This window comes from Salvelinus fontinalis, chromosome 13, assembly GCF_029448725.1.
Source record: "Salvelinus fontinalis isolate EN_2023a chromosome 13, ASM2944872v1, whole genome shotgun sequence".
In the NCBI taxonomy this organism is placed as follows: Eukaryota; Metazoa; Chordata; class Actinopteri; order Salmoniformes; family Salmonidae; genus Salvelinus; species Salvelinus fontinalis.
Genome location: NC_074677.1, coordinates 21760811 through 21773238, shown reverse-complemented (window position 1 = coordinate 21773238; position 12428 = coordinate 21760811). Strand labels below are relative to the sequence as shown.

Genomic DNA, 12428 nt, shown 5'->3' with positions numbered 1-12428 from the left:
CTGACTTTATACACTGCACTCTTTGAGAGAGGGTGTTAGCAAACCAGGCCAAAGACCCCTCAGAGACACCAATACTCCTTAGCCGGCCCACAAGAATGGAATGGTCTACCGTATCACAAGTTTTGGCCAAGTCAATAAAAATAGCACATTGCTTAGAATCAAGGGCAATGGTGACATCATTTAGGACCTTTAAGGTTGCAGTGACATATCCATGACCTGAGCAGAAACCCGATTGCATACCCTAGAGAATACTATAGACATCAAGAAAGCCAGCCAGTTGATTATTGACAAGTTTTCCCAACACTTATGATAAACAGAGCAAAATAGAAATAGGCCTATAACTGTTAGGATCAGATTGATCTCCCCCTTTGAATAAAGGACGAACTGTGGCTGCCTTCCAAGCAATGGGAACCTCTCCAGAAAGGAGAGACAGGTTAAAAAGGTTGGAGATAGGCTTGGCGATGATAGGGGCAGCAACCTTAAAGAAGAAAGGGTCTAAACCATCTGGCCCAGATGTTTTTTGGGGGTCAAGTTTAAGGAGCTCCTTTAGCACCTCGGACTAGGTGACTGCCTGCAGGGAGAAATTTTGTAGCGGGGCAGGGGAAAAAGAGGGAGAAGCATCGAGGATAGTCGCATTAGAAGGGGTGGCAGATAATGAAATGTTGGACAGGCAAGGAGGCATGGCTGAGTCAAATAGGAATCCTGACCTAATGAAGTGGTGATTAAAGAGCTCAGCCGTGTGATCCTTGTCAGTAAAAACCACATCATTAACATTAAGGGACAAGGGCAGCTGTGAGGAGGAGGGTTATTCTCCAGGTCTCTAACCGTTTTCCATAACTTCTTGGGGTTAGACCCACAGAGAGAGAACAGGTCCTTAAAGTAACTAACTTTGGCCTTCCGGATAGCCTGAGTGCACTTATTTCTCATTTGCCTGAACGAGAGCCAGTCAGCCTGAGTATGCGCGTGACGAGCCTTTCGCCAAATGCAATTCTTAAGGTGGAGTAACTCTGCAAGATCACGTTCGAACCAGGGGCTGAACCTGTTTTTAATTCTCATTTTCTTGATGGGGTGTGTTTGTTAACAATAACACTGAAAATATCAAAAAAGGAGGGGATCAAGCTGATTCTATACCATTTTACAGAGGCCAGTTCACGAAGGAAGGCTTGCTCATGAAAGTTTTTTAGCAAGTGTCTATGACAAATCAGGACATGTCGTTTCACTGAGAAGCCATTACGAACACAGGCTATAAAACAGTGATCACTAAGGTCATTACAGAAAACACCAGACTGATATCTATCAGGATTAGTCCCGAGTGTGGGAACAAATATAGTCTGTCTCACGGTTGGGTAAAGAAAGTTTGTAGTCAACAAAGCATGCAGGAGTCATGAGGCAAATAGCACAATAGCAAAATGCACAAGAAAAAAAAAAGATTGTTCAAAGAAGTACATTTTCATATATAGACTATGCACTGGTGCTTATTCTATATATATTTTTAATACGATGTGTTCATTAGTTATATTGATATTGCATATAATGCATTTCCCATTTATATTGAACAGACAATATTTTCATTTAAAAACGCGCTTCAAATAGCACGCGCTTTTTGGATTTGTGGTTTGCCGTACAACAACAACAACAGAAATGGCCTCTTCCCAGGATGTCCACGTCCGAATTTGTGGACAAGAAATAATCAAATATGATCTCGAAATTAAAGCTCTCATTCAGGTACCTATATTTTAATAACAGTTTACATATTTTCTTTATTCATTTTGTGTAATTTCAATTTGTGATTGGGGGAGAATTTGTCAGTGTACATTTGGCAAGCTAATCTAGCCTAGTTAATGTTGGCTAGCTAGCTACTGTAATTGTGGAGAGAAAGCGATGCAATAAACTATTAAACAAATGTGGATTATATTAAATGGTCAGTTAAATTTAAAAAAGTATGTATCTTATCTTGCTTAGGACATTAGAGAATGTCCGGGGCCACAAAGTGTGTTGATGGATTTCAACTCCGAAGTAAAAGAGAGATTCAATCAGCTGCGACTGAGAATCCAGGTATGTAATTCAATGTAGTAGTTTAACTTACTTTACATCGCATTCATTGTGATCAGCTAGATAAAACTCTTCTGAACTATACATTCAATTCACAGAATTTGGAGCAAATGGCCAAGGAACAAGACAGAGAAACAGAAAAACAAGCCATCTTGAGTGAGACAGAGAGTAATCGTAGACAGATGCTGAGGTATGAGACTGGAATCCAGATTCATATTTAAAATGTCAGTGATCTCACAATTCCTCTTGGAATTCCTTAACTGAATATTTTCAAAATATTCCCTCTACAGTAACCAGACAGCTTGGAGGAAGGCAAACCTGGCATGTAAACTGTCCATTGACAACCTTGAGAAAGATGAGCTGTTGTATGGTGGAGACTCCACTGTGCGACAACGGTGTGTGGTGCTCTTCTCTTCATGCACAGCTGCTTTATTAACCCTCTATTTATATGTCCAGTTTCTTATTCCTGCAATCCTCATTCTTCTGTACTTTTTCAAGAAACTTATTAACGTGCAAGTGGAAAAATACCCCTTTGACAGGGTGACAGGGACAGAAAGTTGGAATTGCATTAGAACTAATTGCAGTGTGTGTGTCCTCTCAGAAAAGCAACTAAGGAGAGTTTGGTCCAGACATCCGGTGATATCACAGAGAGCCTGATGAGCATCAGTCGTATGATGGCTCAGTCGGTGTCGCAGAGCGAGGAGACCATCGGCACTCTGGGTAAGAGACTGCTCATTCGGGAAGGGAGAACGGTCACAAAATGGGTGCCAATGTTTAGGGCTTGCAGACCTATAATAATATATGCCATTTTGCAGATGTTTTTATCCAAAGCGACTTAGTCATACTTGCATACATTTTTACGTATGGGTGGTCCCGGGAATCGAACCTACAACCAATCAAATATAAGATATAACTTTATTGTCCATTTATCTGAAAATGTATGTTATAATGTTCACATACAAAATACACAAAGTCAATACACTATAGTACAATACTAAAATAGCTGGAAAGTGAGCACACAAATATTCACATTGCCTAGTCCCTTTGGCATACTGCCCCTAGTGTCCCTGTTGGTGCTAGGCTCTGTCCACTAGTCTAGAACACTTTGCATTTCCAGCACGTATTGTAATTCATGCCAGCAACGCTCTTACTAATCTAGGATAAATGAGTCATTATGTACACATTTTCTCCTGTATGTAGCTACGTCTTCAAGAACAGTCCTGGAAACGGATGAAGAGTTCAAAGCCATGACAGGAACCATACATTTGGGAAGGAAACTGATCTCAAAATATAACAGACGAGAATTAACTGACAAACTACTCATCTTTCTAGCAGTAGCTTTGTTTTTAGCAACTGTCTTGTACATTTTGAAAAAAAGGCTGTTCCCATTCATTTAGAGAAAATTGTGAGCAGTTTCCTGTTCTTACATTTTTTTTGTCCCTTGATATTTCTGTCCAAAACTAGGTCTGTAATATAACTACAGGCATGCCTTTCTAACCTTTCAATGGGTTTTTCTTGCCATACAGTCTTGTGCATTTCCATTATGCACCTTCCCCAGACTGTCTGCAGAACTGTGTCAGACTGTTTTATTTTTTATTTTGTTTAACCTTTTATTTAACTAGGCAAGTAAGTTAAGAACAAATTCTTATTTACAATGATGGACTAGGAACAGTGGGTTAACTGCGTTGTTCAGGGGCAGAACGACAGATTTTTACCTTGTCAGCTCGGGGATTCGATCTAGCAACCTTTCGGTTACTGGCCCAGAACTGTCAGACTGTCTGCAGAACTGTGTCAGACTGACATGCATTATCTATCTCTACCACAGAGGAATGACCTTGTTTAAGGGCTCATAGCTGGCAGGGACACTTACATTTTTTTTTTTATCCCATTGCCCTACTTATTCTTACTGTACAGTATATCTGGAATGTACACCCTGGCCTTAGTCCATATACAGTAAGGAAATGGTTACTGTAGATCAGTATTGCTGATGGAATAGTGTTCCCAAAACACATGAAATTAGCAAATTGTTGTGAGAGAGACTACTTATTGTATAAAAGAATCAACCGTTTTACAACATTTTGAATAAACAAATATGTTTAAGTCTCTTTAATTATTGCTAACTAGCTCAAAGATCTTTCTCCACTTTCACATGACATAGGGACAGATATATATTTACCCTAATAAAGTTTAGAAACATTTGTGAAGGTTTGGTGTGGCTATTATTAAGCTTTAGTTACTCAGGCCTACGATATGAAGGCCGTGCGCCCTGACGCCCAAAATAACAGTTGAACTTGAGGAAGTTTCAGACCTACCAGAGTTAATGCTATAATATAATGCTTATCTTTATAGAAAATATTCAGAGAAATTAACAAATTACCCTCCTTCTGTATGTCTATCTGTATAGCAGATGCAGTAGCCATCTGACATTAAGAAATGCATCTCCATCTCTCTGGGGTTAGGCCTAAGCTTCTCTTGGTTTATATATAGGCTATATATATTTATTAAAATTTGAATATCATACAATAGACAACTAAGCCTGTAGGTCTTTGCATGCAGTACCCTGATACATTTAGTGCTCAAATCTGAGACCTGAACTCTGAGGTGGACAATTATTGTTTTAGGAATCGCCCCAGGTTATAAAGTTTTGCATATGCTACACATCGAAACACAAGGAATAGGGTTTTGTCATAGGCTGTTTTTAAGGACATATAAATGTCTCATTTGGCAAACATCCCTTGGTTATTGATGGTGCTAGCTGTGTTGGATCTGAATGCATATGGATGTCCTTTAAATTTGTAATTTGTCCAGTAAAATAAAATCTTCCCTGTCATGTTGTCCGGTGCCAAATTTTCTTAAAGGAAACTCTGAAATGGCATATTGTTTTTATGAAGGTTTTTGAATATTCACATAAATCTGTCGCCAATTGGAAGGAACCCTAGCTATAGACGCCCTAAAGACTCCGGCATCTCGCTAGTCCAGTGTCACTTTGAATATGCCTTCACATAATGATTCATCAGCAGCCCCAAACGTCTAAAGAATGTTACCACCCAAACAAGCTTGTAAGAATTCTACTTACACTCTCCCCTTATACTTCTCTGGAGGTTGATAGACAAAAAATGATCTATGTAATGTGTCTATCTACGCTGAACACAAATATAAAGCAACATGTTGGTCCCATGTTTCATGAGCTGAAATAAAAGATCCCAGAAATGTTCCATACGCACAAGCTTATTTCTCTCAAATTTTGTGCACAAATTTGTTTACATCCCTTGAGGGCGTGTGCAATTGGCATGCTAACTGTAGGAATGTCTACCAAAGCTGTTGTCTCAACCGCAGACCACATGTAACCAAGCCAGCCCAGGACCTGCACATGCTTCTTCACCAGCGGGATCATATGAGGGGGGTATTTCTGTTTGTAATAAATCCCTTTTGTGGGTGCCAAGTAGGTCAGCCTATGCCCTCCAAGGCCCACCCATGGCTGCAACCCTGCCCAAGTCACGTTTAATCCATATAGTAGGGCCTAATTTATTTCAATTGACTGATTTACAGTATTAACTTAGTCAAAATCTTTGAAATTGTTGCGTTACATTTGGGTTTATGTTCAGTATAAATGTACAAAAGGGACCACAATAGAATTAAGTCACCAATTTTATGCAATCCGAGTCAGTTTAAAAATAGTGTATATGTATTTAACTGACAAATAAAATAAATCCAAACTGCAGCGGCCAATTGAACGGAAAGCGACATGTTACAAAACACCAAAAAGTTGTTGGGAAAAGTCAACCAAGCTTTCGATACTGGGTAAGCCTACAAGGTATGGAGGGATGCATTTAGTTTGAGATTAACGTATGTCTATTATGGTGTTGAAATCGCAAACCATGATATTGAAGTGTCCGTAGTCGGTATGCTTTGTTTATTGGTTGGTGCAGAGAAACTTGGAAATTGTTGCATCCATTTTATTTAACTTTAAATCTGATTAACCCCTAGCTGATCATTGTCTACAGCCGGCTCTGATCGTAGTGTAATGAAACAGGCTCCAGGATGGAGAGTTCTCATCTGTGGTGATCGGAAACCCTCAACTTTCCGGCCCGTAGCAGCAGCGACTTGTGCCACAGAAGTCGATATTCATAAACCGGGTCGCTACGGTTATTTGTGGTCGTAAACATGAGTCAAGTCTGAGAGGGTGTTCAAGACAATTAATAGGAGGGTCATGTGAATATTTAACTTTGGGGAGGGGGGGTGCATTTAAAAATATAAAAAAAATGAACGACAACTTGAGGGTGATCAGTCCCTCTCAGTAAATCTTGCGCTATCTGAATAGCGTCCATTTTGGATTCCTCCAATATGTGTTCTGTGTATTACCAGTAGATGGCAGTAAGCAACAGTATTATGGACAGATGTGTCTATGTACATCTGATTTGAGCAAATTTTACAATATTGACGCGATACAACTTTTGCGCATCCTTACGTTTGTTGATTGACACTAACGTGAGCAGAACAGAGTTATTTAAATTAGTACAAATAGTTAAATCTGAGTTGAGACAAGCCAACTAGTAGAATTTGTTAGTTTATTCAACATTATGCTTATACAACGATTACAATGCATTGTCATAGATTTAAAATGGCAAAGTATCCGAAATGTTTAAAGTCAAAAATAACTCAAATGAAAAGTGATGTATAAAATGGTAGTTTGCTTGTATCAAGGCCTAACCATAAACAAAGGTAATGCATAGCTTAAGAAAAGTAGTCAAAATAAATAAGTTCAATACAGACATTGAATCAGAGTACAAACAAACTTCGTAAGAAATAAAGTTGCTGTTTTCAAGTACAGTCTGTGAATGCAGTCATCCACTTGATTACATGTAGCTGATAGTACTGACAGAAGTTGTGTAGAGGGCAGTTGATGCTCATCTTACACATGCACAACTGGACATACCAAAAGAAAAATCCACATCATACAAGCACACTGTACAAAGTGTAAAAAAAAAAAATGAATGCGTGAGATAGCAGAGTGTCTGTTGTGTTCATACCAGTTCAATGTCCTCAATGTGTCCAGTATTAAACATCTCTAGAGCTGACATGACTGGTGAGAGGTGAGGTAGGTTCCTTGGAGTACTTTTGATGAGGTTACTAAAGAACAAGCTAGCTGGATAAAAAGCTAGTAAAAACATTCAAAGTGTCAGATTTGAAAATGTTTGACAAGACATGGTGGTCATCCTGTGTGAAAAAAAGTTTAAATGCATTGCAGTAGACCCTGATACATATTAGTGAAGGCCTCAGTGAGAACAGGCTAAGACTCACAACATTCCATTTAACTAATACATTTTGATGGGTCTCATTGTTTTGTTATGACCTGAGGTTTCCTGATGTTTGCCTTTGAGTGAACGCGCATTACCATGTTTGAGTTTATGGTTGTGAGAATTCTTTATACTGAGCTTTCCTGATTGTGGTAGAAGGGCCACTTGTCAGCCAAGTTGTTACTTGTGATGAGTAATTGCACACAGTGCATCATATGGGCCAGTAAAGGACTTCTCTGCAGAGTTGATGTGACATTGAGTTGTACGGTTCACTGTTGTACTGCAAATAAAATAGTTTCCGCAGAAACATTGACAGCTTGCGTAAGCACACTGCTCTACACAAGTTTATTTACGGTAGCGATAGCATTTGGTTCAAACAAATGCAGTATTGAAACTAGTTGACAGAATGTAAAGCACAATAGACCGTTTACTTATAATTTACCTCAACTTCTGGATACCTAGAAAAATAGGACCTGGAGCAAGTCAGCCAACCAAGATGTGAGTTTAATTAAGGCTATTGTCTCTTTAAAACCTATTTTATCAAACTATAAGTCATAACAAGTTAGTCTAGCTAAACCTAGAATATTGCAGTCACAATTTTGGGAAGAAGTGTAAGACAACTTCACACCAGTTCCAATAGAGTCCTTGCTGTGACAAACTCTTAAATCTTTACTGAACTCATAGATACCTGGATCTGTATAAGTTGTTTATACTGTAAGTTTGATATGCCCATGATTTACTTTTAAAAGGAATCAAATGAAATCAATGTTATTTTAAAATAAGTTTCAAATATCACTTATAATTAAAACAATTAAGGAACTACTGAAAAACAAGGCCTCAAATCTACATCTTACCAAACATACCCTGTCACCTGCACCATTTAGGAGAGTAGGAATGGAGAAGCATGGTACAGGGTCATTACTCTCCCTTGTTTACAACAGAGGTCATCTGTAGTGGGTTGTGTGAGGGGAAAGGGGGTCAGAGGTAGTCTGTAGTAGGGTTGCTTGAGGGGAAATGTGGGTCAGAGGTTAAGGGCTAATCTGTTGTGTTCAGGCTAGGGACCTTGCACTCAGTTTCACCCCTGGACGGCGGTACTGGGTGCTTGACTGGGCACAGCGAGCCCAGGGTCTGTGGCGTCATCCAGGGGATTATGACCGAGACTCTCAGAGGGGTGAAGGCTCCCCTCGTCTCCTTGCTGGTCTGTTCTTGGTTGGTCCTGTTCGGTGTTGGGGAGGGAGAACTGGCCAGCAGGGGGCAGTGTGCTCCCTCCCTGCAGAGTGGCGGAAGGGATGGTGATGTGTTGGGGGTCATCTGAGCGGCCCAGGGAGCACAGGCTCAGGCTGCCACACAGGGCCCCCCAGTTCTGCTCACACTGCATCCTCACTCGCCGTGCTATGGCCGTCCTCACCTCCTCGCCACAGCCCAGCAGGATGTTCACCAGCTCCACATGAGGCCTGACATAGAAAGACGAACAATTATATTTCTGAATGCAGATTACAGTAATTTAATTCAGAGCATGTGGACTCTGGACCATTAAAAACATACTACACCAAATGGGTTTAGTATGAAAAGGCCTCATGCCCACCCTTTGGGGAAGAGGTCCTGGAAGTGGATCATCTCCACCATGACGTTGACGTTCTCCCTGACAGCAGAACAAAGGTTGTGTTTGACGTAGCACTCTCGCTGCAGCTGGAACACCATCTCGTTAACCGCCAGGCACTTCCTGCTCACGCAGCTGAACCGGTGCCTCAGGCCGTGGGCCATGCACTTCAGGGCATCCTTGATGAAGGACTTCCCCTTCAGAGTTCAACATAACAGTTGACATCACCTTAGGGCTTGCACAATAGTATAGCTGACAATAACCGTGAACTAAAGTTTTAATCGCCATATCCTCTTACATGCATTTTAGCGGGGGAGATTAAACTTCATTTTCGAGTAGATATAGTTCACCCAATAGCAGTCTCAATTTTACATGGCGATGCTAAAGTTCGTAATAGTTTCGAGCAGAACGGCACAGTCGAGAGAAGCTTAATTTACGAAAGATCCAAGTGGTCAAATATAAGTCAAACCAGCAACCTTTTGGTTACTGGCCCAATGCTAGGTATGTTGTAGCTCGTTCTCAAAGAAGCATTATGAGTTCACACTTTTTCAGCAATTATGACAATAACTGTGGCAATTTTCATGACAAATATTCATAAACCAAATTTCCATAATCGTCACAGCTATACATCTGAAGTGGCAATTTCCAAATTGTGTTGTGCTATAACTAATAAGCATAACACATGTTTATACAGTTCCATAAAGCATGTACTGTATGTAGGCTGTAGTAGGGCATTGGGATACGGACACTTTTTCACCCTCTACGATAGAAGCACACTCCTGAGTCACTCACAATCCATGAAGTTAGTTGGGAGGTTTGGAAGAAGTGGGATATACCTGGGAGTCGAACTTGCCGGCATTGTGCAGAAATGTCATACAGATGTCATGTAGGCCTTGGATTTCACACGAGTTGTTGTTGAAGCATTCGAACATGCCACAGCCCACATCCCCAGCATTCACCAGACAGTGCTGGATCTCCGCTGATGGAGGGAACATGTTAGTAGATCATTAGAAGGGAAATCTACAAGGGAACAGTAGCTTTTTAATAATAATGCAGAAGTTGACCTGGTGCCAATGTCGTGGTTACTAGGGGGGGGGGGGGGGGGGGGGATGAGAAAAAAAGTGGCCTAATTTTTACTGATACTTTCAATAAATAATGATCAAGTGCCAAATACAGTAAAAATTAAAAATGTTTTAATGTCCATGATTTAGTAGCCAATTACGCAAATAGCTTTTACAATAGGGTTAGACCAGTATTGATGAGTAGGAAGATGGGAATGGTCCCAGCATTCCGAGTGCCCGACGCCATGTGGCATTGCATCGGTGATTACATAAACGCAGGGGATACGCAAAGGTACATTACTTATAGTGTCAGAACAGCTTTGAAAGACAAATAAAACATGGGCTTCCATTCAATGCATTTGTGCGTAATTGCGCACAAATGGCTACTTGCGCGTTTTAAAAATCAACCCAATAGCAAACATTCAAGTACCCTATAGTTAGAAATAAGAAAAAACAATATAATCATTCCTTTGTAGTCTACACAACCTACCATCTTGGCATTTATGTTTCTTAGCAAAACTGCTTATAGGTCATGAGCGCAAATAAAATATTCGAAGACATGCAAATGTATCATAACAATGCTACAATTTCTAAATGATTGTTATCATATTCCTGCTGGTGTGCCTGCGTCGGGGGTAAAAACAGCTTGCTGTCAGAGCTTGTGTTGGCATTTGAACGGGAAGGTGCTTGGATAAGAGCTGGCCACTAGGCGTAGAATTACAGTGAAGTGACAGAACTAGAGATCACTGGGTACCTGCGTAGGAAGAGACTATGATAAAACCACATTTTGACCACAGGTGGTCGAATTGGGAGGTAACAATTTCGTAAAAAGACAGTTTAATCCACATTGAAAAACTACTCCACATGAGACTAAATTACCCCAAAGGACATGAGCCAAAAACACAATGGCATTTTATGACAAGGTGACAGAATGTGAACCTCAGAATTCAAGCAGGGATTTTTGTATTTTTTTTTAGACTTCACCTGTTTAAAGTTATAATCCGCATTATTATTATTTTTAGACATGCAATACATAGCAGCATTCACTTACCTGTGTTTTGCAGTGAGAGTCGTCTTTTCTGCTGGGTCAAATGTATGTCTTGAGGGATTTCGTGAAATTCGATTGGATCTGTCGCCAATAATTGCTGAAACGCTATTAAAAAGAGCGCTAAAGAAAATGTAAGTAGCATCTCCATTTGCACTATTACGCACTCACAAAAAAAAAGGAAATTTTGAAAAATATTACTTTTTAATTAAGTTCAACTTGATAACTTTGCCGTATGGAACCGCGCATTAACGACGAGCGTCAGTACCGAGAGGGTATGATGCTTCCTATAACTCCCTCAACTCTTGTCAGTTTTGATTAAGTAGCTAAGCAGGTGCTGTCATTCGTGGCTGCCGACCAATCACAGTGGCAGGCATTCACCACCAAGTTTAAAGGGCGTGTGCTCAATTAAATATTCGCCTATCCTGTATTGAATAATTAGAAGCAATTAGTGACATATTACCACAACGCGGTGGTGCATTGATATCGTGATGTTATTTAATTATTGTCTGTAAGAATACAAAGTAAGGGTGGGGTTAGGTTTTTTCTTTTGGTTCATCTTCTGAATCATTTGTTGTTATTCACGTATAGTATTTTTTAGTAATTGCTGCTGCTGAGGTGGAATTTGAAAAACACAGAATAAAATGTTAGAATAGTTTGTGCATACCCAGAGAAATGTACAATATATGCTTATGGACTGCATGGAGTGACTTGTGGTGAGGTCGGTGGATGGGTAGTCACTGGCTATTATTAAAGCCAGATTTATTCACAAATAAACCTTGATGAAGCCCAAGTTCCCCATATAACAGATAGCTCCAACAACCAAAGTGACAAAATTTACAAAAATGTTCACCAAATGTAACTATCAATGTAGGCAAAACATACAAGTGATAGCATATTTTGTATCTGACAAAATGACACCCCACTCAGCTCAGCCATAGACCTATGTAGCATCCACAGTTACAACTGATAGGTGGCACTAAAATACCAATATATGCACATTTAAAACTCCATAGCCTTTTACAAGGGATTTACAATTCTTACAATGCACTGCACTACACGCAAGCAAACACACACACACACACACACTAATAATATTATGACCCACATATATACAGTTGAAGTCGGAAGTTTACATACACTTAGGTTGGAGTCATTAAAACTTGTTTTTCAACCACTCCACAAATTTCTTGTTATCAAACTCTAGTTTTGGCAAGTCGGTCAGGACTTCTACTTTGTGTGCATGACACAACTAATTTTTCCAACACTTGTTTACAGACAGATTATTTCACTTATAATTCACTGTGTCACAATTCCAGTGGGTCAAACGTTTACATACACTAAGTTGACGTTCTGTCTCCTAGAGATTAACG

At 40.0% G+C, this 12428-nt stretch overlaps 2 protein-coding genes across 2 annotated transcripts; one reads left to right on the top strand and one right to left on the bottom strand.

Moving 5' to 3' along the window:
* Positions 1-1607: 1607 nt before the first annotated feature.
* LOC129868246 (vesicle transport protein SEC20-like) lies at positions 1608-4886 on the top strand. The gene is made up of 6 exons (XM_055942050.1): positions 1608-1725; positions 1963-2055; positions 2151-2242; positions 2343-2447; positions 2654-2772; positions 3253-4886. Exons 1-6 carry the CDS (start codon positions 1642-1644, stop codon positions 3447-3449), a joined length of 690 nt encoding a protein of 229 aa, XP_055798025.1. The 5' UTR covers positions 1608-1641; the 3' UTR covers positions 3450-4886.
* A 1717-nt stretch (positions 4887-6603) lies between these two features.
* Positions 6604-11365, bottom strand: LOC129868245 (stanniocalcin-2-like). Its single transcript, XM_055942048.1, has 4 exons — positions 11062-11365; positions 9786-9928; positions 8935-9146; positions 6604-8803 (listed from the first exon to the last, which is right to left on the bottom strand). The coding sequence occupies exons 1-4, from the start codon at positions 11204-11206 to the stop codon at positions 8425-8427; spliced, it is 879 nt and encodes a 292-aa protein (XP_055798023.1). The 5' UTR covers positions 11207-11365; the 3' UTR covers positions 6604-8424.
* Between the last annotated feature and the right edge of the window lie 1063 nt (positions 11366-12428).

Bases quoted from the DNA above. Each gene is read 5' to 3' on its own strand.
- LOC129868246 (XM_055942050.1), top strand. From the start codon at position 1,642: ATGGCCTCTTCCCAGGATGTCCACGTCCGAATTTGTGGACAAGAAATA. The intron at 2,056-2,150 runs GTATGTAATTCA...TTCAATTCACAG, and splicing joins AGCTGCGACTGAGAATCCAG to AATTTGGAGCAAATGGCCAA. The intron at 2,773-3,252 runs GTAAGAGACTGC...TCCTGTATGTAG, and splicing joins GGAGACCATCGGCACTCTGG to CTACGTCTTCAAGAACAGTC.
- LOC129868245 (XM_055942048.1), bottom strand. From the start codon at position 11,206: ATGGAGATGCTACTTACATTTTCTTTAGCGCTCTTTTTAATAGCGTTT. The intron at 9,929-11,061 runs GTAAGTGAATGC...TCCCTCCATCAG, and splicing joins ACTCTCACTGCAAAACACAG to CGGAGATCCAGCACTGTCTG. The intron at 9,147-9,785 runs GTATATCCCACT...TGAACTCTGAAG, and splicing joins CCGGCAAGTTCGACTCCCAG to GGGAAGTCCTTCATCAAGGA.